This window comes from Filicampus tigris, chromosome 5 (assembly GCF_054856515.1).
Source record: "Filicampus tigris isolate MCC_2025a chromosome 5, RoL_Ftig_1.0, whole genome shotgun sequence".
NCBI lineage: Eukaryota > Metazoa > Chordata > Actinopteri > Syngnathiformes > Syngnathidae > Filicampus > Filicampus tigris.
The window spans coordinates 20,698,567-20,723,836 of record NC_141221.1 but is presented as its reverse complement, the minus strand read 5'-3'; the positions used below and the strand labels follow the sequence as shown (position 1 = coordinate 20,723,836).

The window sequence follows — 25,270 nt, the reverse complement described above, 5'->3', positions numbered from 1 at the left end:
GACTGGGCACCTGCCTATCACAGGGTAGTTTGCAAAACACAGATGAACTTTTTTTTTTTTGAATAAAGAATTTCAAATGAATATGAAACAACCATTCAGTGTTAGCAATGAGTCTGAATAATGCTCCTCACTGTAATTTCAAACAAAGCCAATATTTTATGAGAGTCAGCTGTAAATCCATAAGGAAAGCTACATCATTTTAAAGTGAACTCTTCGCAAAGAACTGACAACATGAATGTTGTTGACCATTTATTAAATGTGCAGAAACACTTGAAAATGTACAAGGAAGCAACATAATGAGAATATATACAATACAACAGCATTAAAAAAAACAACAACATTGATGGCTCACGGATGGCTGATATTCCCACCAAACTGTTGTTGACTAAAACTCATCACACAATAACATAAGACATACTTAATTTCAAAAGTTGTTTGTAAAGACTTCTGAAGGCACTGTCACTGTCCTATCTGTCTATGCTCACACACGCAATACTCAACATCTCAAGTCAGTATACTCAGACCTCTGCACTATAACACTACAAAATATCACCGCAACATGTCAAAGTCCTTTAAATAGTTTCTCTTTGTAGATCCTTGACAAGTGGGTGGCAACAGCAGTAGGCACCAGTGTCCTGTAATTATCACTTCAGACAGCAGAGGTCGCTATAGCCTCTGCAAGACAGTGTTAGTTTGTTACTGCCTCTAATCCAAATGTAAACACAATGTTGTTGTTCCCCCATGAAGTCTAAAGAACGAGCTTTGATAATTATGCTCTTCTTCATGTTGTCGTCCATAAATCAAAATTTAAAAACAGACAGCTCAATGTGAGTGCCATTGTTCTTAGACATTGTAAACATTGGTGTTAGATTTCAAACGGCACGCAAAGCTGTTTGAGATTAAATACTTTTCATGTGCAAAAAAAAAAGAGGCCCTTTTAAACAGCACACGTACTGTATGATGTATGTAAATATGGATTTAGGTTATACAAACATATTGATGGATGTTTGCAGTTCATGCATAATATAAAATAAAATATCTCAAGAACAGCAAGTGTAGCAATTTCAAAAGTATTTTTCAGAATCAATAAATCGCAACCAACATTGTGTCTGGACCAGCGCATTATTTAACTGAAGACAACACGATAATTACAAGCATTAAAGACCATTATTCCAAAACATATCAGACCATTTTCCCCCCAGTTTAACTTCAACCCTTACACTGTGTATTTACAAGAGTACAAATGTAAATATCAAATACATCCAAATCACCACAGTTTAGCAAATTTAACAAAACATACTGTATTCATCTTCATTGTGTCTGCACAGTTTGATTCATATCATCTAACACACACACACAAAAATGTGCTTATTCAACCATGTCTTGTACAAGCAGGTGGAGACTCTTGAGCACAATCAGCGACCACAGCCGCATTAGCTCTGTAAACATTCATATAATGACTGACGTAGTACCCCTGTTATCAAACATATTTGGATTGAGACCACTGGTACAAATATCTAGTTTAGACATTGGTTTTATCAGTTAAACATCAAACCTAAGAATCTCCAATTGTACATGACATAAGTGGCTGATCTCACATTTTTAAATGCTGATGCCAAATTGCATGTTTTGAAAAATTCCAATGTGTAATTTCATGTTTAAAAATAAGCAAAATAAGCAAGCAATGCTCTGCATGACCAATGATCAAGATTCAGAAATATTTTGTGTGAACACTGACACCACAATGGATTTGAACTAAAACAATCCAGATGTCACAAAGACTTCCATAATTTAAGAGATTTCACTTTGTAGACATTGACTACATTTAGTAACAAGCGGAAATTACGTCCATGTGCGTCACGACGTCCGTGTGGCGCCGTTTCAATTGGTTTATTCAAATGCGGGCGTACCGCTGTCCGTTAACGCATGTAAACGGATTTTTCCAAAGAGTTCAGAAATCCGAATTTTGACCTGAACCCGAATATTGACTGCATGTAAATGTAGTCAGTGAAGCACAAGCACTATTAGGTTAAGATCAGGCCACATACTTTTTCATTACAGAATATGCAGTGCGTAACAAATGTATTAGACCAACCTAACCGAACTTATTGCTGGTGCCAGTCGCCCTAAATTAATAGCGCATAGGAAAAACAACTGTATGTTTCTATAATAGTTAATACAGAGGGATGTAAAAACTCATCAACCAAAATTATATTTTTGATGCTAAAATATAATTAACTGTCATCCATGTATTTTTAGATTCAATCCTTTACAAGAAGAACCCTGAAAAAATAGCATAGCACATTACTTATTGATGATGCCGGAATATAGTTATTTACAGAGCTGGGCATTTTACAAAAATTTCCCACTCCGTTTATCACCTTGCGTCTGCAGCCGGGGTACCCTTCCGCCGTCCGACTATCCACCTTTTGTCCGGCTGGACCAAATAGTAATCGTGAAACGAAAGCCTCATCGCGGCCGGACTAAATGTGTCTCCTTTTAGGACCCTGAAGCTGTCAAAAAGCTTCGGCCGCGGTCAATGGGAAACGGAGACCTCACCGCAAAAATAGACAATAGACGATTATGGGACGGAAAAAATGGGCTTCCGACTAGGCTTAGTCGGTTTCATTTTTAAAGGTTCCCGTCTTTCGTTTATCGCCTACAAAATGGGCGTCCGTCAAAGGCGGACAGACGGACATAGGCGGTATGCCCAGCTCTGGTTATTTACTTGCATCCCCAAACAGAAACATGAGTTTGTGTTTGAATGTTACTTGACTTGATTCATTTCGGACTTCTGAGAGAAACTGGCACAAATTTATGGTAGATGCATAAAAAGGCAAAATCAGTTCTAAATTCCAAAAAAGTCTCCCAGGTTTCTTCTCGTTCTTATGACAGGTGGTCTAATACATTTTTCAAGCACTGACATGTCTCTTGATGCTTTCACGGCTCGTTACGGATCATTATCCATCCACACCGAGTCGCCAGCTGATCACTTTTGCAGAATGTGTTATTTAAAGCCTGACATACCTTCTCATTAATTTAATCCCTGCCAACTGTCACACTATGAATAAGCACTAATTCCGTCCCATCGATAGCCATTCATGCCAGTGTTATAACGTTGCTCCACCGTGCTCCACATACTCTTAGGATAATGTCCCTTTGCTTCTCCACATTTTTCTCCTCCAATCATTTTAATACAAATACTTTTGTGTACAAAAATCTCTGGGTGTAATTGCTAAATATTACAGCAGATACCAGAACTTTTGTGAAACCTCTCAAGATAACGTTGAAAGCATCACAGGCTGATTGTTTTATATGATATCCTTTGTAATGGTTTATAAAGGCCAAAAAATGAGTGTCACTTCCCAAAATACTGCTTGCACTCACTGGAAGTAAATGGTAAATGTGCTGTTAAATGTGGTTGTGTTTGACACGGACATGAGGCTAATATTTGTGCAGTTTCTCAGTTGAGCTCAGTTAAGAGAAAGAAAATAAAGCACACGGTGAATGTGAGAGCTGGTCTTGAAAGCAGAGGAATATTTGTTCTGCGGCGCACACACACACACACACACACACACACTTTTCTACCTTCTTGCTTGGACACGATTCTTCACATATGTTCACTTATTTGCCGTCCTTCTCCTCTAAGCGGCCTGGAGTGAAAATGTAGTCTAAGGCTTGTCTCTCGGCGGCGGCCACATTGGGGTGCCAGAGGTCCACCATGAAGACCACCCTGAGGCCGTCCTCTGGACCCCCTACAAACATAACCCAGACAGTCATATCAAAACATGTCATTGTTGCGTTTCACTTACAGTTGATTCGAGGTTCTACTTTTAGCTCAATCAGTCTGCAAGAAAAAAAGCAGAAATTACCTTCGTGAAAGGCCCTGTGGAGGAAAGAATCATCAAAAAGCAGACAGCTGCCCTCAGACCAGCACTGGGGCTCTCCACCAACTACCAGTTCACAGGAGGAGGGCACTCGAAGACCTGTCAACAACAACAGCAACAACCACAAATAAACATCACAATCAAATTCATATCTTTTAAAATCACCGACAGCAATTGCAGAGCAGAACACAGTGCACACATGGCAAATGTTATTATAGGGGGTTGCTTGCAGGAAATAACTTAAAAGTGGAAATCGACCCAAACACATTTTTTTTCAAGAAAATGGTCAGTGCAGCCCCACTACTATAAACACGGCATTCTGATTAATATTGTGTTTGTGGAATATGAGTTAGGAAGCAAAATCCTCCTCTTCTTAGCCATCTCGGGGGCGGCCATTGTGTCATTTATGTCGACTGAAAATGACATCACAACTGCTCAGGGCTCAGGTAACGACCAATCACGGCTCTGCTTCAGGAAACAGGTCAGCATGACAAAATGGCCGTCCCCAGGGTTGGCTAGAAACGGGTGGATCAACTCTTATTCCACAAACACAATATTTACCAGAATACCTTGTTTCAACTATGCATAGAACGAATTCTTGAAAAAAAAATATGTTTGGGTTGACTTCCCTCTTTAAGGAGCGTTTATAATGCCAGTCATTTGGTACGCATGTCATCATGTCTCCAGAGAGTCACAACTGAACGCAACAGCAGATGATTTCACAGGTACTCTCTTCTTTGTGGCAACTCTGAATGAGGGGCCGGGCAACAACATAGGGCGGTGTTTATATTAAATATATATATACATATATTAGAATGTATACATTGCAGTGATTCAACTGTGAACATGTGTGAGGGGAACTTTATATTAATTCTTCCGCTAGATAACTTAAATTGTGAAATTGTTAAAAAACAACAACAACAAAAAAATCCGTCTGCGTGGGTGATAACACTGAAGTTTGAAGAGCCATTTGAATTGAAAACTGCACATCAGATAGTAAGAAAGTACGATAGATTTCCTTGTGTGTAACCAACTTCTCGTGTGCCCCTCCTGAACTACGGCGAGTCCACACTGCACATCTGCCCGAATGTGTTTTAGCTGGCCCGATTCTTGCTCTTACCCAGGTGGCAGCGCAGCCGCACGTTTGTAGGACCATAGTGCTCCGTGATGAGAGCTCCCGGCGACAGCACAGAGAAGCAGGCATTTCCAAACACGTTGTTGGCGATGAAAGTACGCAGCTGGCCCAGCACCCTCCAGGCCCGTGGACACCTCCTGACATTGAGTACCAGCGGGGTGCCTTGGTTGACCAGATAGTAGGTCCACCATTGGCCCCGAGGAGTGCTGTTGGCTTTCCATCCCGGCGGCAGCGGGGAGCCGCTGCGGGCCGGGGGTTGGTTGTAGATGCTCTCAAACTCAGCCAGAAGGGCGGGGAAGCTCTGCTCCAGGAGTTCCACATCATGTCTTTGAATTTCCCTGGAGAAGAAAGGAGCTGACGGTAGGTCAGGGAGGAAGAAGACCTCCGGTCGCTGGATGGTTGGTCGGCTGTTAAGGTATCGGCCTTGGTCGCGCACCCCTTTGTGCACCCTGCCCATACCTGACCAGGTGTAGCGTTTGGCGTATTCCTGCAGGCTGTGGTAGAGCCTCTGGTTCAGACTTTCTCCAGCGCTGGTGCAGCGGAAACACTCGGACGACTGGCAGAAAGCAAAGCCGTTCTGCTCCTCTAACATGGAGCCGGATTTCCCTTTGCCCCTATTACGACAGTCTGCGCCAATGAAGCCCCCCACCACCCCTCCGATCCTGCCAGGCCCGGTCAGATACCTTCCCCGCAATGGGCTGGAGCTATGATCGCGGCCCACCCTGTAGCAGTACCACAAGAACAGCAGCAGGACACACGCCACCGTGGCGCAAGCACAGATCTCACACTCTCTCACAGACTGCATGCCTCCTGCCACCATTTCCCTCACACTCTCGAGTGACCACTCCATCTGGGCTCTGCTCCACAAGGCTCACTCGCACAGCGGAGGGGAGATGCAGCTAACAGTTAATGGGACTTGTTCTGGATTGGGCTTGGGAGCACCTTCAAACCACACAAAGGCTCTTGTGTCAAGCAGCTCTTCCTGTCCCTGATTTGAAAGTAATCAGTCTGCTGATTTAATCCGGCACCCTCCGTCTCCAACTTTAACATTTCAGCTCTTGGCAAAGAGGGATGCTCTCTCCATGCTTGCTTTTGGGCTTGCGGTGTTCGCGCTGCTGCCACTCCTGTTCTCTCACACAAATGAAGACAGACGCTGCGCCTCGAGGTTATCCGCTCTCTGAAAAACAAGGACAGAAGGAGGGAAAGAGCGATAAGGATGAGGCTGGAACTGACATCAGGGGGCTGCTTTCTGTCTGTCTATCTATCTATCCATCTGCCCATATATTCAACTATTCTCAACCATGAACTTCTTGCTATGTATCCAGCTCAGATCAAAAGATGGAAATTGTGACTTATTGGCAATTAACACTGAACAATCTGTCTCTAATGAGGAAATGCAGAAGAGAAAATGGATGGGTATGCAGTCTACTGGTTACAGCTTGCTAGTTCTAAATGGGACCCTATTTTTCATGAAGAAATTCCGGAATTTTGGGTCGCATCGTCAAAGGTGCTGGAAAGTGCGAAAATGTGACAGGTGCACATCCATGGTGTAAAACTGCAGGCCCACCACATTCAAAGGTGTTCTGTTAGGTGATTGTGGAGGCCATTGGAAGGTGTATTAATATTATTTTTGCTTTGTGACTAAGTGTGTTATCTTGTTTAAAGTAGCTATTAAAAGAATACATACTGTGATCACGGAATGTGGGAGGGCTTGGACAAAACATTTTGAGGGCACAAAATTTCAAAAGGAGCACACAAAAGAAATAGTGATGTGGCTTGAAGACTCTGACTGGTGGTTGTTTTGACTTGTTTTGGTTTTCTTCAGCATTCCCGGGTATGGATAGGACCTAGGGTGGCCCTTGAGGTTAAAAAAAAAAACACACCAATATTGTTTCTGAAATAGCCGGTCGGGAAGCAGCAACCACGTTCAAAGTCACTTTAGATTCCTTTCCCATTGTGGAGATTGAACATCTTGAAATGCTTGAAAACATTTAGTTGCTGACTCCTAATTTGCTGATTCACCTTTTTATGTGTTTGTTGAATTATAGGTTTGTTTTTTTCCTTCCTATTTATTTCATCCATCTATTTTCCACACCGCTTATCCTCACTTGAGTTGCAAGGGAGCTAGAGGCTACCCTGGATGATTTTGGATGAGAGGCCAATGACACCATGGACTGCCTAGTGGAAGTCGGTTGAAGTTGGTAGACGGAAACACTAAAGGAAGCATGTTTAAAATGTTAGGCAGATCGGCCAATAGGCGATTACTATTTGGTCTGGCCGGACAAAAGGTGCGGATAAACGGGCAGTGGAAGGGTACCCCGGGTGCAGGCGGAAGGCGATAAACGGACCGGGAAATTTTAGTAAAATGCCCAGCTCTGCATACACACACACAATCATTCGCACTTTAATTCACACTTATGGACAATATAGGGGTCTCAAACTCACGGCCTGGGGACCATTTGCAGCCCACATGATATTTTGCGGCCCTCAACTTGATCCCAAGCTCACTGTGCCGCATGTGTGTAAACAAAATTTCTAAAGACTTTCCTTACTGTGTGCATCCATCTAATATCCAGACATTGTGGACTTTGTATCCACTGGAAAAAAACACGAGTCATTGGCACTTTGCTGCCTTTAACCCAAATCTCTCCCTGGGGTTTTCCTCCCTGAGTACATATGCAGACACGCACATTAAACAATAACATTACATAAAGCAGTGCCAATAATGTCCACACATATTTCTAAGTGGGATTCTGTAAGAGATGCATATGAGATCATCTTGGTGAGCTAAGGAGTGATGTGAAATCTGTGTAATGTCTGTTTGAAATAACCCCCCAAAAAATAATACATGATTGTGATTATATAACGATAATAAACCAACAGCCAAGTGCATCGCGTCAACTGTGATCAGAGCTCCACCAAGATACCTCACCAAAAATGGTCGGGTAATCCTTCTGTTATAACATCGCCACCCTAACCCCCACCAACCCTCCAGCATCCTGGCTGACAGCTTCAAGACGCCCCCGCAGCCAGCCCTCTCACACACACACACACACACCCACACACACACACACACACTGCGTTTGCGGAAGCCTGGCTGGTAGCATCAAACCACAGCATGAAACACACACAGAGCTCACAATACAATTATAAAGACACAAAGGTTCGCCACACATACCATCATAAACCACAACATTCACTACAAACACTCGAGTTGACGTCAGTCTTTTCTGTGTCCCCGCCCCCGCTCCCCTGAATGTTCGACACATTGAATCGTGCATCCATACCTGCTCAACATTCATAATGTGACCACAAGAGAGTAGAACAGAAGGCACACAGGTGTTCCCTCCTGGCTAAGCAGCGCACCACTGCAGTGCACGCATACGGATATCACTCAACATGAAAACACATTTCTTCGAAACGCAAAATGGAACTCCAAAACAGCAAAACACACCACTCGTGTTGACCCCCCCCAAAAATACACCACCCTACCGACAACTTGACACTCTGTCTTTGTGTCTGTAGTGGCGACCAACCGCTGACAGGATAATTTTCTCGTAAATACTAAAGATCCATCCGGAAAGACACCCAGTGTGTGGACAAAGAAAGAGTAATATGCCTAACTACATCCGGTTTCACGTTTCAAAATAAACTTTGCAATTACGTGATTTTCTTTTTTTGGGATGACTTTTAACACGAGTTGGAACGCCCATTTTTGGGGCCTGGCTTGTTTATTTGTTTTGTTTTTTTCATCTCATCCTGTCCTCATAGAGGGAAGGAGGCAAGCATTGTAATATTGTTTCCTGGTCCAAGTCATGTTTTACATGTAAATGCCCTAATCCGTTACAAGCCCCCAAATATTCAGACATAAATGTTTTATGAAGCATAGAAATGCATCAAAACATGTAAAAAATACATGTTACAATTAGATTATTGCACAATAATTTAGAGTTGTGCATAATGTAAAAAACAAAGAATAGAGTAAAGAATAAAAATGATGGTCGGTTACCTTTTAATTGCTGTCCTCATCGCTTTTTGCCCTCTTTGGTTCATGTTCTCTCTCAGAAGTGGTTTTTGCCTGGCGTTTTGTAAAGAACTGATTTAATAACGTGGCGACTGTCATTACCGTCATATTTTTGGGCGAGATCAGCCAAACGCATCCCTTTTTCATACTTTTCTATTATCCCTTTCTTTGTTTGTATGGACAAAAAACCGATTTTCTTCTTTTTTTCCTTTTCCTCGTTTCTAATTCACATAAAACTATCGGAAGACAATACACAATGGCAGAGCAGCTGTGAGTATGTTGCGTTCAGGAAACTCTGGAGCAGCCCATACTGCTAATAGCTGCCCATACTGCGAGTAGCAGCCCATACTTTTACCTTTCGTACCCTGAAATTTATTTCGTAACAAATACACACACACACACACATATATATATATATATATGTACTGTGCACACATTCTCACCCAATCACTTGATATACTTTTCAAGGAGTACTTTTATTCTGAAAGGGAAGCGTTGCCATATCCGACCCCAACTGTTTCATTCAAATGACAGACACCCCCCCTTCCGTATGTCTCATGGCTCGTCCATCGATTTGAAAACAGCTGTAAACTTCACTACCCATGATGATGTTTTATAATAGTGGCGGAAGACAGACCACATGTTGATGTTGTCTGCAGTTCACCACATCAGTGGACTCAGTGCCACACAAAGCCATTGTGGCGCCAGTTAATTGTTCCTCTTGGTAATGTTTTGTACATCACAAAACAGGACATGATTACAAACAGAGGCTAGTCAATCAAAATGTTTATTGTTGCATATGTATGTTGTGTACTTGGGCATGAAGAATCCCCCCCCCCCCCCCCACAAAAAAAGCCTTCTATTAGAGCACTTTAGCTAGAGTGGTTTTTAGGTTCATATGACACCTTAATAATGCTGTAATTAGGTCATCTCTTGTACCACATAACATTCCACACCACATATTTTCTTTTTAAGACACTTGAACATTTTTCTTCAGATCCATGGCTATAATAATTATATGATCATCTTAAAAACTGGTCATAAATAGTTTGTGTTCTTCACAAATTCCTATTAAGCCCTAAACACGAATATGGGAAAGGTCAAATATTTGATTTTCATTGGCAATAAAGGGATCAATAAAGCACAAAGGGAAACACTGTATCCAAACAATTTAAAATCAAATTAAAGTGACTCATTCCGAATATGCAAATGAAAGCTTTATGATGCCTTGGTGGTCTCCTTAACATTTGTGTTTGCCGCAAAGCTTTGTTTGAGGAAAGCAGTGGGCGATCGTCCTTGGTTGTCTGCTTCCAGGAAGTCGCTACAACCGTGCTAAAGTTGAAAGATGTTTCAGAAAAGTGCTTTTCCACAATAATTGTTGAGGTTAACAGACTAATCAAATGGAATAACATCAATAAAAGCCTAAATCAAAGGGCAAAAATAACAAAGGAAATCAAGCACAAAAATTGTGTCATTCAAAAAGACATAAAATACTGTACAATACTCATACAGTGGTAGATGGTCTAGTGGTTCAATCGCAGGACTTTAGTGTAGGCCGTGTAGGGTTCACTTCCCACTCTCAGTGATAGTGTGTAATGTGAAATGTGTGCCCTTTGATTGACTGACGACCAGTCCAGGGTGCAGTCCACCGTTGAGATAGGCTTCAGCTCCCTGTGGCCCTTAAGATAAGTGGTAGAAAATGGATGGATGACACTGTATTTCATTATCATTATTTTTAACAATGATTTGAATTTGGAATTAGAAGTCATGGAAAATAGCTACAGCCAAATATTTAACTATAACTTTATGTTGAACAGGCATTTTTTGGGGAAAAAAAATTCTTGTAATTTTTGTCTGTAAAAAGTGCAGTAAATTTGCAAGTTTGATTCAGATTTTTCTGTGACAGGACTACCGAAGTGATACTTTTTTTAACCATCACTTCTTCACGAGGGCGCCAAATTCGAGCCAAGCAATGTGGAGCTTGAACAGGGCTTGAACCTCTGCGCTTGCCGGATGGCTCGTGGGGCGGCCGCCTTCATCGCAATCCGAGCACTGCATAATTTGCGGTTGGCTAAATATGATGTCTCCCTCCTCCAACACACCTGAATCAAATGATCAAGATCATTATCAGGCTTCTGCAGAGCTTGCTGATGAGCTGATCATTTGAATCAGGTGTGTTGGAGGAGGGACAAAAAACAGGCTGGATAGGGGCTCTTGAGGACTGGACTTGGGCAGCCCTGCCCAAAAGAGTCACCACATATCTGTCATGGCCCCTACCTAAAAGGTACTGTATACATCAGACTGGTAGAATGGTATCGGTGTGTAGTATCAGTGGATTTTTATGAGTATGAGCATGGAACAGAGATACAATATCGGGACCAGTACAGAACCTGGTGAACATTTCTGCCTGACACACTTTTAACAGTCCAATGACTGCAACGTTATCAGCCGGGGAACACAATTGACTGGGCTTTCACCTCAAAGTTACTGCTTTTAAAGACTACCGTTTACATTTCTAGGTTGGTTGTGTTGGTCAGTCCACAAATGGAGGACAATCTAGGCAGCAGCATCTTTTTTTATTAAATGAACCATATTTGAAATACATTTGTTATCTTTCAAGCCATAATAATCTATCATGTAATTAGAGATCAGCTGCAGCTCAGCTAACTGTACACTTTTCATTAGCTCTGAAAAAAATTTCAACATTTTCTTTTGTTTAATTAATTCGCTTAACACTTTTGAAAACCTTTGCTCCCCCTCTTGCATGCCAAGCAGAGGTGGAGCCTAATTGCCCAGCTCAGCCCACTTTCTGGAGCTTTATTGACATCACGAGTTTACCGCCACATTCATACAAGCACACAGACACATATCTTCATACTTTTCACATCCTGCATTTATAAATAAATAAGTCACATTTTGGATGCAACCTGAATGAGCGGTGAGAGCACATAGCAGCCATGGCCAGGTCAAAGGGGCAAATGTATGCATGTTGTGCACTGATGCTGGTCTTCTGCGTGATTGTCGTGTCTGTGTGCATCAATCAACTTGGGAGGCGCAAGTGTCCACAAGATTTCTTCTCTCATGCTGCAGTCGCTGCAGACACTGGGACATGTTCACGAATTGCAAGGTAAGTAGAATTTCTGTTTACTTTGAAAATGGGGCTGAGTGACCAAGAATCAGACACACAGGCAGAGCTAACTGTGACGTTCAGGGCAGGGGCATAGCCATCATTTCAAAAGTGGGGGACACTACTTGTTCAGAAGTAAGACATTTTGCAATCAATTGCAGCTTGCAGCTGCAATTCCTTATTGATAATTAGAAAGATGTTATGTTAAGTGGCTGGGTCAACAAATAGATGACCCATATTATCTGGAAATTATTGCCCTAATATTAAATTTAGACATAAATTTGTCATAGATTGGCAACATTACCAAGGTGTAACAGTATTGCTTAACTCATGGAGAGAAAGGTTATTATCATCATTATCGTTATCATCATTATAATTATTATTATCATTATTATTATTATTATTGTTATTAGTATTGGCTCTTGAAAGTTTTTTTCAGCCCTTCCACAACCAGCACACAGCACGTTTCTCATCTGCCATCTGTGTAATTGAGGGTCTGCAGGTGTGCACCGACTGTTGGGAAACTCGGAAAAACGTGTTGTTAAACATTATTGAAGCATTTTAATGGCTTTAAAAGTGAGGGGGTCACAGAGGGGACAGATTCAGGAAATGGGCTTTGTCTGCTCTTAACCTATTTTTTAAAAAATAAACTGTTCAATAGTGTTAAACCTAACAAATGGTTTTAAAACCTTTGTAATTTTAACAAAACGAAATTAAACTAAACTAAATTATAAACTAAACTAAACAACATCAACATGTAAATGTGGCGTGATTATCTTTCAGGGACATGCTTCAAAAAGGCGGTTCAGCGGTAGATGGCGCCATTGCTGCTCTGCTCTGCACTTCCCTCCTGAACCCTCAGAGTTTGAGCCTTGGGGGCGGAGCCATATTCACAGTGATGGACAGCACCGGTGCCAAGTCACGTTCACTCACGCATTAATGTTCCAACTCTGAACCGATACAGCTGAAAAACGACTCTTGTCTCTTTGTTTCCAAGGAAAAGTAAAAATCATCAATTCCAGAGAACGTGTCCCTGAGAAGTTTCAAGCTGACATTTTGAAGTCATGTCCTTCCGTGTTTATGTCAGGTATTCCACTTCTGTTGAACACTTGCGCACTTGCACCAACGATAGATGCACTGTTTTACTACCAGATTCTTACCTAGACGCCCATAGCTTTCTAGGTTATCACATCAGTAACTACTCGTAACTGTTCTTAATGTAGTAATTTCCAGTCCTTTCTCTAGAGTGTCTCTGCTTTCCATAAAGCAGGGGTGATCGAGCAAAGTACTATGTTCTTTAATTCGGCCCACAGAGTACTATTTACATTATCAAATGTGCTGTAATAATTGTCAAAGTAGTTTGCCTGCCCCCCTGGAAATTAGATATAAAGATGGGAAAAACTGGTCCTGCCACAGTTTGTCTTAGCCACAGGTCCTCCGTCCGCGAAATGGGTACCCTTCCATCCTCGTCCCTCCGTACTTATTCCGAAAAAAAATTGGCCTCCGTCCCCGTTCGTCCTCGTCGTTTTAAAGCGCTTTGGAATGTAAGGACGGAAGCATTCTAAATGGATGAGGACGAACAGGGTCGGAGGACGATATTTTGATGAATGATGATGCAGGGATGAGGGCGGATAGATACCCAGGTTGCGGATGGAGGACGTACCAGCAAAAAAGGGTAAAATGCCCATCCCTGCACATAGGCATGTATCCAATGTAAAATCTCTAGTGCTGTCATGCTCAGTGTAATCAAGGTCAGACATTTGGACACATGAGAGCCACAAAATAATGAACCGACAAACTGGCAGAAGACAGGGACCTTAAATACAAAGAAATGGATGAGACAACGAGCTACACCTGGACAAGACACGAGTGAATGAGAGAGCTGATTGGTATACAAGCAACTGGGGCTGATAAGACCAGTTGGCACCAAAAACCTAACAAGCAAGACAACACATGAACATGGAACACCATAAAATAAGACATATACAGTATGTACTGTATGTTCATCATGGTTGTAGTTTGCAGTGGTGTAGCACTTTACAGCATGATACTGATACGTAGCTAGCATTGTGGCTGATTATTTTATGCATTGCATTTCAGTCGCTCCCCAGCCAGGTAGACTGTGGATTGGAATCCCAGGAGAACTCCGCGGTTATGAACAAGCGCACAGGCTTTATGGCAAATTGCCATGGGCAACCCTCTTCCAGCCGAGCATTCAGCTGGCCAGACGGGGGTTTCCTATTCCACAAATCCTTGGTCAATACCTGCCTATTATTGATACCAACGAGTCGCGGCCACTGCGGTAGGACACCCCCCCAACACCATCAATTTTGCCCTTACATTGATGTTCTTTACAGTTAAGACTAGTTTTATTTGAAATACAATACATGTTAACCATTGAGCTAGCCATTATTACTACCAATTCTACTGTCCCAGTTTCACAAAAGGTAAAGTGATAACTGAATGCAGGTTTTTGGAGTGCTTTGTCCCTTTCATTTAGCTAATTAAGGTGCCAAAATATTAGAAACAGCTCCCATTGTATATATATAGGTTGTGCAGTCATACCTAAGTGTACATCCTTTGCCTCTGTATAATGAGTACTATTCTTATACTGTATTTATCCTCTAGTGAGCTGTTCTCAGATACAAAAGGAAACCTGCTGAAAACAGGAGATCTTGTGAAATTTGAGACGCTAGCCAACACATTGGAGACAATTGCAAATCATGGAGCGGATGCTTTCTACACTGGAAAAATTGCGGAAGATTTAATCCGAGACATACAGGAGGCAGGTATTGTGAGATGAATTCAATCATGATCTGTTTCCCAACCATGTATGATGTCTGCCATTTACAATAAGTTCATTGTGAATGAGGAAATATAGTTCAAGAGTTCAAACACAAAATTTAGACAAATATAGAGCCACGCATACTAGTATGCTACCTGTCTTTCAAAGGCGCATTTGCACCACTTGCAAAACCAAACAACTGCTGCGTCAAAGTTGTCGAAAATAAAGGATCAATTGCAAACGCCTTGTAGAAAAACAGTGAGAGCAAAGTGGAAGAAAAATAGCAGCTCACAATCGGGAGACTGCTCATCATTCACTTGAAAAAGAGCCGCTTTAATGAACCGTTTTCTTTACAACAGGCGTCAATAATTCTGACTGCAGTAGCCAATCATATTAAGCAGGACTAAAACCAAACCAAAACAAAACAAAAACGGCAGAGGTGAGGAAAACTTTACGTGATTTTGAAACTGTGACTTTTTTTATAATCGCGGTATACCATCAAACTGGCACCCGTAATCAAGTGGGTCGACAGGATCTGAGGGATACCAGCAACAAGAAAGTTACCTGCAGTCAGTGTGTCTTGTCTCCAAGGCTATTTAAGTTAACGAAAACTAACGAAATAACTAAAACTAAAATTGAAAAAACATTCTCGTTAATGAAATGGAATAAAAACAAAAATGCTTTCAATAAGATGAAAACTAAATGAAACTACATTCGAAACGTACGTTTCTGAAACTAATTAAAACTGATAGCAAAAATGTCCTTCGTTTTCGTCTTTGGCAATTAATTGAATACATAAGCCTTTATGGTTGATTTTAAATTTTTAGTATTTATTTCGATATTGCTGCACGGCAGTTAGCCGGAAGAAGAGAAGGTCAAACAGCAGTCTGGGCGTTATATGTGTGTTGCTGCTTAATTTATATTCCACAAATGCAAAATTAATCAGAATGCCGTGTTTCAACTAGTGGGCCTGCTGGGAACATAATAACACAAATGCACTCGTTTTTAAGCCCTCTCTGGGGGAGGCCACTTTGTCTTCTGTGGACTGAAAATGACATCACAACTGCTCGCAACGACCAATCACGGCTGACCTGTTTTCTGAATCTGAGCCGTGATTGGTCGTTGCGAGCAGTTGTGATGTCATTTTCAGTCCACAGAAGACAAAGTGGCCGCCCCCAGAGAAGGCTTAAAAACGAGTGCATTTTGCTACTTAACTTATATTTCACAAACGCAAAATTAATCAGAATGCCATGTTTCAACTAGTGGGCCTGCTGAGAACATATTCTTGAAAAAAATATGTTTGGGTTGACTTCCGCTTTAATACTTCTCCACAGGAATTCAAGCCTTGTGGCTTGGCAACTTGGCAAACGAGGCATCCTATCTTAATTTAATTAGGGTGCATGCATTCATCTAATTTTAGAAGCGGAGTTTATGTACTGCACTTATTGAAATTCAATGTCTGTGGATTGTTAAACTGTACCCTGTATTATCAAAATGTTTTAAAATAATATTTTGTTGGATTTATATCACACAATATGGTGGTGTTTTTGAAACAGTTTTTCCTCCACATAAGTACAACAATTGAAAAAAAAACTTATACTAAAACTAAACCTCAACAAAAATCTAGTGTTTTTGAAAAAACTAAAACTAAGAAAAACTTATAAAGCTGCCATGAAAACTAATTAAAACTAACAAAAAAAAATGTGCTAGTCGCCATTTCACTGTAATTTTAATTTGTGAAAATGTTTCACTTTTGAACAAAATTATTTTCCTAGGGTTGTCTGGTTTTTAAATTAAATGACATGAAGGACTTCTTTGAAAGACCATTTCAATAATAGCTAGATTTCTCACCAAAATAGCCTCCTACTTGCTTTATATATGTTCATTTACAATACTTTACATACAAATTCAAATCTTTAACCTGGAATTAGAAATAACAAAACAAATTTTGCTCAATTCACAAAGATGGAGATGTCTGCTTTTGAGTTTGAGATCTTCATTTGCCTTTAAAGCAGTACAGCGATCCCTCCCAAGTGGAAGGGTGAGCTGCCTTGATCCATTCCAAGTTTTGATCATGTGTAGCTCTTTTGTGTTCTGTTTGTGTAACAGAACCCATGTTTGTCCCACGTTTTTGCCCAGGAGGGTCACTGACATTGCAGGACTTGGTATCCTACAGAGCAACAGTGAGCGATGCATGGACTGTTCCTCTGGGAGAATATCAGATGTATATTGCTCCACCCCCTGGAGGTGGAGACATCGTTAGCCTGGTCCTCAACATCATGAAAGGTTGCTTCAGCACACAGACCACAGCGGTATTCCAGCTAGTAGGTTATGCGAAAACTCGGAGGAAGTTGACCCTGAGATGAGGGAAAGCCTGAACTATTAATTTCAAAGAGAAGGGGGGGGAGAAATTCCAACACGGTCACTGCGGTAACAGACTCTGTAAACCTAACCTGCTCGCTTGCAGGTTTTGCGTGCAAAAACCTGACTTCTTACCAGTCTCCTCCCAACTCAAGCAGACATGACTTGTTCGTTTCTTTGCAATATTGAGGCACAACTACACTGAAAATGATACGGTGGTATTCCCAGATTTATTGGACAGTAATGTTTTTCATGAGTTATTTACCTGAATAATATTCTCCGGCGATACATTGCTGATTTTGCACACGGATTTGCGTTGACATTGGTGTGGATTTTGTACATCGCGCAATTTATTTATTTATTTGCTAAAAGCAACAGTGTGTCTGCCAGTGAGAAGAATCACCCTCACAGTCAAATGCCTGTTAACTGTAATGGTGTAAGAAAAATTTTCATCTTTTCCTGTCGGGGTTGCCACAGCACACAATTTTTTTTCTATAAAAAACTAAAGGAAGAAAGGAAGTCAAAACATACCAGATGTAACAAGCTCCTCGCTCACGCTTCTCCAAGCCTGCTCTCTTTTTTTCTTGTCCTGGTAGTGGTAACTGGCCGTGTCATGGCTCGGGATGTCCACAAAGTGCGACGATAATCTTTGACTCTGTTTTGCGCTCTCCACAAGACCCGCCGTGGTAGAGTGGTTGTCTCCCAACCCAGAGGTTGTGGGGTCGATCCTTGGCCCTTGTGACCATTTGAAGTGTCCTTGAGCAAGATACTGAACCCCCAGTTCCTCCTGATGCTGCACCATCAGTAGGTGAATGAGGAGTCAGTGTTGAGGAGCTTTGAGTACCTTGTAGGTGAAAAATCCATTTACCATTTGGAGCTGCGGAATATTGGTCAACAACAGTTATACGAATATGTAGAGAGCTCAAGTACAGTAATACTGTACTTGAAATGTTTCTATCAGTTTCCAGGGTTAATCGACATATCTGGGATCGATTGATGTTTTTGGGTTGTGGCCCTGCATGTGAGAGTACTCAGACTTGACTGAAGTAATTCCTTTTAATTGTTCTGTAACTGAATGGTCACAGTTTTCCAGTTCAGGAGAAGTCGACTAAGAACTCTGGTTTAGATGAGGAACGTCTTGAACCTGCTTGCTGGAGTAACCCCCACAGTGTAGTTTACTTTGAAATCACATACTGACTCATTCCTACTGTGCATCATACTGTATGCATGCCAGTGTAAGGCTTTATGCCTAATGACAATTGAGATTGAACTGAATAGATGTGTGAGGAGGCATTTCATTTTTCATTTTTTTCCTATAGGATATGACCTGACTCCAGCATCCCTGAGAGGTGAACAAAAAACATTGTTTTATCACCGCTATGTTGAAGCTCTCAAGTTTACTAATGGATTAAAGAAACATAACCGCAATCTTGAGTTCAGTTCCGAAGTAAGTTCATACCTGAAATTTTTCATAATATGAAACAAAATTAATCTTTATTGCTGTAAAATCCTGTGCATAATACACAATCACCCCAAAATGGCGATGATTGTTGCAGTGTGTCCTCACGGGAAAAGCAGGTGACGCATTTTCAGCGCTGAGTGTAGCTGACAGTAAGCTTTTTTTTTTGTAATAGTTTAGAAACGCTGACGGAAGCCCGTTTAAAATCAGAGGTGGATCAGCCCATAGACGAGTACTATTTCCCCTGGAAAAAAAGGCGAATGACGGACAACGGAAGGATACCCACGCTGCAGACGGATAACAAATAACTGACTCTCAATTTTTTGTTAAATTCCCAGCTCTGCATATATCAATGTATATATCTTCGTTGTCGGGCGGAATCCTCGTAGTGTTAAAATGACAACTTTACAGGATGTTAAAAAAAAAAACAACGCAGCTTTTTTGAGTTCCCAGGCACTGCTTCGATCGTTCAAATTGAATTATCCAAAAAGGTAGAAAAGCGCTATACAGGTGACAGTCCATTTACCATCCCTTAAAAACATACATTAAATCACTAATTTAACACTTGCATTTATTGAGAGTATGAAGCCGACACAGCCAAGCATTTCAAAATCCGCGTTCATGTCAAGCCCCCATCGTGCAAAATGTCCACAAAAGCAAACGTCTGCCCTAGGCTACTACATCTTCACAAAACACCTTCGTAAAGGTTTATAGCCATGAGTGATGCAATAAATAAAATAATGAGCCAACTAACCCTATCTGTTAAGTGGATATTAAAATGAAACAGAGACTTACCTCCACGAGACATGATCCATGCCATGGTTAGACTAGTGAAGGCGCATAAAACATATTGCAAAGATTTTTTGGGGGGTTGATTTCCCTTCAAAAATGTTTTTTTTATGTGGACTGAACTTTTATCAGTGTTTTTGGGAGAATTTTTTGGGTTCAATTTTGATTAATTTTTCCCACTGCATTTTAATGGGCATCAATTATACGCAAATTTTGGGATTCAGTCCCAGTCCCCCGTGACTTGACAGTAAATAAACAAGTTGTTTAAGTAGATTGCGTAGATTGGGTCCATCTTCTAACCGGATCGGTGATCAGTTATCGTTTAAAAATGTTTTTTTTTAAACTCACTGATCGGTGACCGGCTCCAAAATCCTGAGTGTGTAAAGTCTACAATTAATAATAAAAAAAAACTTTAAAAAAATAAGACAGCATTTGTACACGTTCATGTCTCTTGATCACTATCCTAGTTTTTGGGGATGAAGAGTGGAGGTACATAGGCATCTTATTGAGCCAAAGCTCACGTGGCTCAGTGAAAATAGGATGGGTTTCATCAAAAGCCATGGCAAATAAAAACTCTCCAGTGCCGAGGTCAAGCCTCACAAAGGTCGCCTAATGACAATGGAGGACAACGGAGGGCAGACAAAAGAATAAACAGAGCTTCAAGTTTCACCTTTTTAAATTTGGTTCTTGTGACACATGCACAACGTTGTCTTTCTCACAGCCGACAAAGAAATTCACAGAGGACAGCTTCGGCGATTACATCCGCAGTTTAATCAACGACAAAATGTCACACGATCCGCAGTATTACAACATGACGCCATATCTGGACAGCACGGGCACCACACATGTGTCGGTGCTGGCCCAGGACGGATCTGCTGTTTCTGTCACCAGCAGCATCAACCACATGTCAGTGTTACCCAGGAAAATTCAGCTGATGCGTCTCCTCTCTACACGTGAAAGCTTACTGTATTCGTTTTCGTTACAGATTTGGCTCGAGAGTCTTATCTCCAAGCACCGGAGTCATCCTCAACAGTCAACTGAGTGACTTCTGTGGAAGAGTTGACAGATTAATTGCAGGTAGGCCCAAGTGGATCACTCTGTCGTGTAAATTATTAACCCTTAGCTAACCAGCAGTGAGGATTTGCATCAATGTCATGTGGCCTCCATGCAAACATGGCGTTTGTGCCCAACCGATGATGGTGACATGAATATGAGTATTAAGGGTTGTGTGTAGGGATGTCCCAATCACATTTTTTTGCACCCAAGTCCAAGTCAGAGTCACCTGATTTTGAGGATCTGCCAATACCGGTCCCGATCTGATACCTTGGCAATGTATTAAGCAGAAATGAAGAGCGTATCAACGTTTTCTTAATGTGACAGTGTGTAGAATGTTTGGATTTTTCAATGCTTCTTCGTTTTAAAAACACACTATTCATTTCAGCAATGTGCAACAAAAATATGCTCTATCACATCAAAGTAATTATTTTTATGTAATTGTATGTGAAGTAATCTCTAATTATATTACATAGGGTGTGCCTCCCCTAAAGGAGGCTGCCATGATTCGCTCACTTGAGGGAATGCTAGAAGTCGTGATGACATTTTCTTGCACCTCTGCTGAAGAAACTGTTGGTAGGCTTGTGACGTGTGGTCTCTCAGAGGCACCGTAGTGCGTGTGCTTCAAAATGCACGCGCTTCCGCGCTTTTGTTGCTTTGTAGCCCTTAGTAAAATAAAATAAAATGAAATAAGATAAATCTAATACATTTTTGTTTTCTAAAATGATCTGGTTCTGATCAGCTGAAAGCATAAAATTGTCAGCTACCGTAATGTACGTGGTATTGACAGAAAGCTCCACTTCTCTGCTTTCAGAATCCGTTGGTATTACATTGCTATCTTAAACGGTTCATGAGTTACGGTGATTTGAAAAATATGTGCCATTGGAGACGCTTTATTTATTTATTTTTTAATCCTAACATCAACCTGCCACAGGGACAACAGATGCAAATTAGCCATTGGCTATAATCTGGTATATTTACGGGAAACTGTTTAATTAATATGCACTGTCCCTGTATACTTTAAAAAAAAAAAAGAAATACAAATACAAATAAATACAATTTAGTCTTTCGTCTTTCGTTTCAAATAACGTGCAACGATTAAAGTTGTAATTTTTATCCAAAAATTGTCTTACCCTCACTAGAATCCTGCAGTGCATTTTAGCCAAAGGTACAATCCTATAGTGGATGAATGTAATTTTAAACCCTTGTTGTTGTTGTGCGAATCAAAAGAGTGGTATTGTCAAATATTTATTCTTTTCTTAAAGTCTGTCGAAGTTGGTAGTCGGAAACGCTAACGGAAGCCCGTTTAAAATGATAGTCGGGCCGGCCTTTAGGCGATTACTATTTGGTTCGGCCGGACTAAATGGCGGCTAAACAGACGGCAGAAAGGTACCCCCGGCTGTAGGCGGAAGGCGATAAACGGACCGCAAATTTTTTGTAAAATGCCCATCTCTGCTGAGTAGTAACTGTATAGGCTTTTGTTTTGTTTGCAGGGGAGCAGCCTCCTTCATCTATGGCTCCTACTGTGATCAAGTCTAAGTCAAAAGTGCTGGTTATTGGATCATCTGGTGGCAGTATGATCACCAGTGGAATGTCCTCAGTGCGTGTCCATGCTAAGTGCCATTAAAGGGTCTGAATCATGCTATTTGAATCGTTCCACAGTTATGTATTACCTTTGGCACAATAGCAATCTCATTTCTTATGCAATATGACTTATTTTGGTGGGTATTTTGCGAACCCGGAAGTAAGATGCCCAGTTCACTGAAACCCAGCCTCTCCCCGTGTGTCTACCGCAACCCTTTTATGAAGTCACAAAGCCGGCTACTACGCTCACCCCCCACAAAACATTATTGTGGAGCCTTACATCCTCGATTTAGAGTCAAGTGGCAATCTTTATAAAACATTGATGTATTATTCATCCGTGCACCTGGTAAGGTGTGTAAAAAGTAAGTTATTTTTTTTATACAATACGTCTGACATATCGTGCTTGACAATGAAGCTAACGTTAGTGCATTAATGCTAGTATTATGTCATCATTTATCTGGCGGTTGCATCTACTTAAAGCGGAAGTCAACGCAAACATTTTTTTTTCAGGAATATGTTCTATGCAAGCCCACTACTTGAAACAGGGCATTCTGATAAATATTGCGTTTGTGGAATAAGTGTTAATCCACTCGTTTTTAGACATCTCCGGGGGCGGCCATTTTGTCTTCTGTCGACTGAAAATGACATCACAACTGCTCGCAACGACCAATCACGGCTCAGATTCAGAAAACAGGTCAGCCATTTTGGCCGCCCCCAGAGATGGATAAAAACGATTGCATTTTGCTACTTAACTTATATTCCACAAACGCAAAATTAACCAGAATGCCGTGTTTCAACTAGTTGGCCTGCTGGGAACATATTCTTGAAAAAAATATGTTTGAGTTGACTTCCGCTTTAAAACTTTGGCCTCTCTAGCAGTTTTTATTGTGGGAATTGAGACAGTTTTAATGTTTAATCTCCCGGCCAATCCACTTCGGTACTGGCCAAGGTTCACCTGGGAGTCTTCTGAGAAATGACGATCACAGACAAACAGCTGCCGAATGGTCCGTCGCCGAGGTGACCGCTCATAGCGCCTCTTTTCCGGATACGTGAGAAGAGTGCATTTTAACATGGCTAAAAGGAAAAAAAAAAAAAAAAAGAAGCCGATTTTGCATGATATGGACCCTTTAAGATGCAAAGAACTCACGGTTTTCAGAACACGTTCTCTGTTCACAAGTGTATCAGCTGGCAGACGTATAATTATGTTTCCCTTCAGGCAATCATAAACAACCTTTGGTTTGGAAAGAGCCTTAAGGAGGCGATTGCCACTCCAGTACTTTTTGTTGACTCTGAAAATGCAGTGCAGTTTGAAGACAAATTTGATAAGGTAATGAACTGAATTCATTTCTTTTGGGCACAACGCGTGCTGTTATCCCGTCTAAATCTTTTTGCATTGTCTTTCAGGATGTAATTGAGGATCTGAAAGCTCTGGGACAAAAACACAAACCTGCCAAGAAGATGTTTACTGTGATCAATGGTGTGGAGAAGGAGGATGGATGTATCAGTGCAGTGTCTGATTCAAGGAAATTGGGTGAGCCAGCTGGTTACTGATGCTCTGCATCAGTCAACATGGATATGGAAGCAAGATTTGTGGCGCTAAATTAATGTAACCTACCGTTGAATGCCACCTTGTTACGTGTAAGCGCATCAAAACTAAGACAGAATATGTAGTACATTTAATCTTGAAGAGAAAAAAATCAAATAATTTGGATGGGATTAGTGCCTCTCTTGCCATGGCACTCAAACTGTTCTTTTGCGTGCAAGCCTTGTTCGACTTAGTAATGAGCAGATATTATCACGCTACAAGACATTTATCCCTTGATTGTTTCATTTGTGAGGATTTTCAAATGCACACTTTTTTTGCTGTAAGAAGTGGCATAAAATAATTTTTTACAACTACTTTACCATCGGACATTAGTGTATTACAGCTACAATTTAGATACATTTTTGTCAAATTCCAATAAAAACAAATTTCACATTTTTTATTGACTTATTTTCAATTGTATGATATGGTTCACAAAAAGAACATTTAAAAATATAGACATAAATCAGGGGAGATACAAACCTGCGCAGACAACAAATAATGTACAGCATGAAAGATTAATGCTCCCATCATGTCCTGAACATGAAACTGCATAAACGAGCATTAGCATTTAAAAAAAAAAAAAAAATTGCATTTGAACACAACATCCACAAAATGTAGAATTTGTTTTTGTACATGCATGCAATTAATTTGACTCTTTATCTTTTATGTTTTATCTTATTGGGATCTTTAGCAGATGACTTCCTGATGGGACAGAGACTGTTGATATTTTTAAGGGGAGGCTCAAGACATTCCTTTTTTAGTATGGCTTTTAAATAATCGCACTTACTCTTTTTATTTTGGACTATTTTTGTCCAATCTTATTGTTTTATAGTTCTTAGCGTTTTTTATTGTTTTGTCTTTTAGCTTGATTTATTGTTTTTATTTTTTTTCTTTAGCTTGTAGCTCCAGCGTTTCCTCATGTGGGGCCTCCGCGCTGGGAGGTGTGGCTGGCCTTCTTGCACTATGTGTAGGGTGTGCCCCGGTTAATGTGGCCCTGGGGTCTCTGTGACGGTGGCGCTCCCCGTGGCCATGGGCTTTCATTCCTCTCAGCGTGGATGAGCTCCCCTTGGGTACTCTTTCCTCATATGGTTTCTCTGTGCCTTGCCGTGTCTTTTTTTTATTACAGTTCATCAGGTCGTGTGTGTGTGTGAGTGCAGGAGTGCTTGTGGATATCTGTCTTTGTGTATATTGCGAGGGAAGGAGGGAGCGGGTCTTCTTTTATGTTGTATTTTAATATTTTTATTGTGCAGCACTTTGAGTTGCATTTTTATGTGTGAAAGGTGCTATATAAATAAAATTTGATTAAATGTGTTCTTTTTCAAATATTGTATTAATTTATTACAAGTAAGATACTCTTTGATGAATTTAATAATAAATAGTCCTCAAATATGTTCTTAGGATTCTGCATTTGCAGTAGTTTTATTTAATATACATTCTCAATGGATTATCAATTACTGTACCATCTACAATATCGGTTCATG

General features: G+C 40.9%; 2 protein-coding genes across 6 annotated transcripts; one reads left to right on the top strand and one right to left on the bottom strand.

Moving 5' to 3' along the window:
- Positions 1-236: 236 nt before the first annotated feature.
- asphd2 (aspartate beta-hydroxylase domain containing 2) lies at positions 237-8,653 on the bottom strand. Of its 5 annotated transcripts, none has more exons than XM_086031608.1 (5): positions 8,515-8,653; positions 5,008-6,199; positions 3,873-3,986; positions 3,581-3,755; positions 237-675 (listed from the first exon to the last, which is right to left on the bottom strand). In XM_086031608.1, exons 2-4 carry the CDS (start codon positions 5,870-5,872, stop codon positions 3,625-3,627), a joined length of 1,110 nt encoding a protein of 369 aa, XP_085887734.1. In that variant the 5' UTR covers positions 5,873-6,199; positions 8,515-8,653; the 3' UTR covers positions 237-675; positions 3,581-3,624. The 5 variants fall into 5 exon arrangements, with proteins under 5 accessions (XP_085887734.1, XP_085887733.1, XP_085887730.1 ...); XM_086031607.1 differs by having other exon boundaries at positions 3,589-3,755; XM_086031604.1 differs by having other exon boundaries at positions 237-3,755.
- A 3,271-nt stretch (positions 8,654-11,924) lies between these two features.
- On the top strand, positions 11,925-25,057 carry ggt5a (gamma-glutamyltransferase 5a). Its single transcript, XM_086030884.1, has 12 exons — positions 11,925-12,173; positions 12,957-13,084; positions 13,171-13,260; positions 14,274-14,475; positions 14,802-14,962; positions 17,098-17,244; positions 18,639-18,766; positions 20,289-20,473; positions 20,553-20,644; positions 22,114-22,220; positions 23,421-23,531; positions 23,609-25,057. Exons 1-12 carry the CDS (start codon positions 12,004-12,006, stop codon positions 23,753-23,755), a joined length of 1,668 nt encoding a protein of 555 aa, XP_085887010.1. The 5' UTR covers positions 11,925-12,003; the 3' UTR covers positions 23,756-25,057.
- The last annotated feature ends 213 nt before the right edge of the window (positions 25,058-25,270 follow it).

Coding starts and splice junctions, on each gene's coding strand:
- asphd2 (XM_086031604.1), bottom strand. CDS start 5,872: ATGGAGTGGTCACTCGAGAGTGTGAGGGAAATGGTGGCAGGAGGCATG. Junction 3,987..5,007: donor GCGGCTGCGCTGCCACCTGG/GTAAGAGCAAGA, acceptor TGTTGTTGACAG/GTCTTCGAGTGCCCTCCTCC. Junction 3,756..3,872: donor CCACAGGGCCTTTCACGAAG/GTAATTTCTGCT, acceptor TTATGTTTGTAG/GGGGTCCAGAGGACGGCCTC.
- ggt5a (XM_086030884.1), top strand. CDS start 12,004: ATGGCCAGGTCAAAGGGGCAAATGTATGCATGTTGTGCACTGATGCTG. Junction 13,261..14,273: donor TCCTTCCGTGTTTATGTCAG/GTATTCCACTTC, acceptor ATTGCATTTCAG/TCGCTCCCCAGCCAGGTAGA. Junction 20,645..22,113: donor AGTTGACAGATTAATTGCAG/GTAGGCCCAAGT, acceptor TTTTGTTTGCAG/GGGAGCAGCCTCCTTCATCT.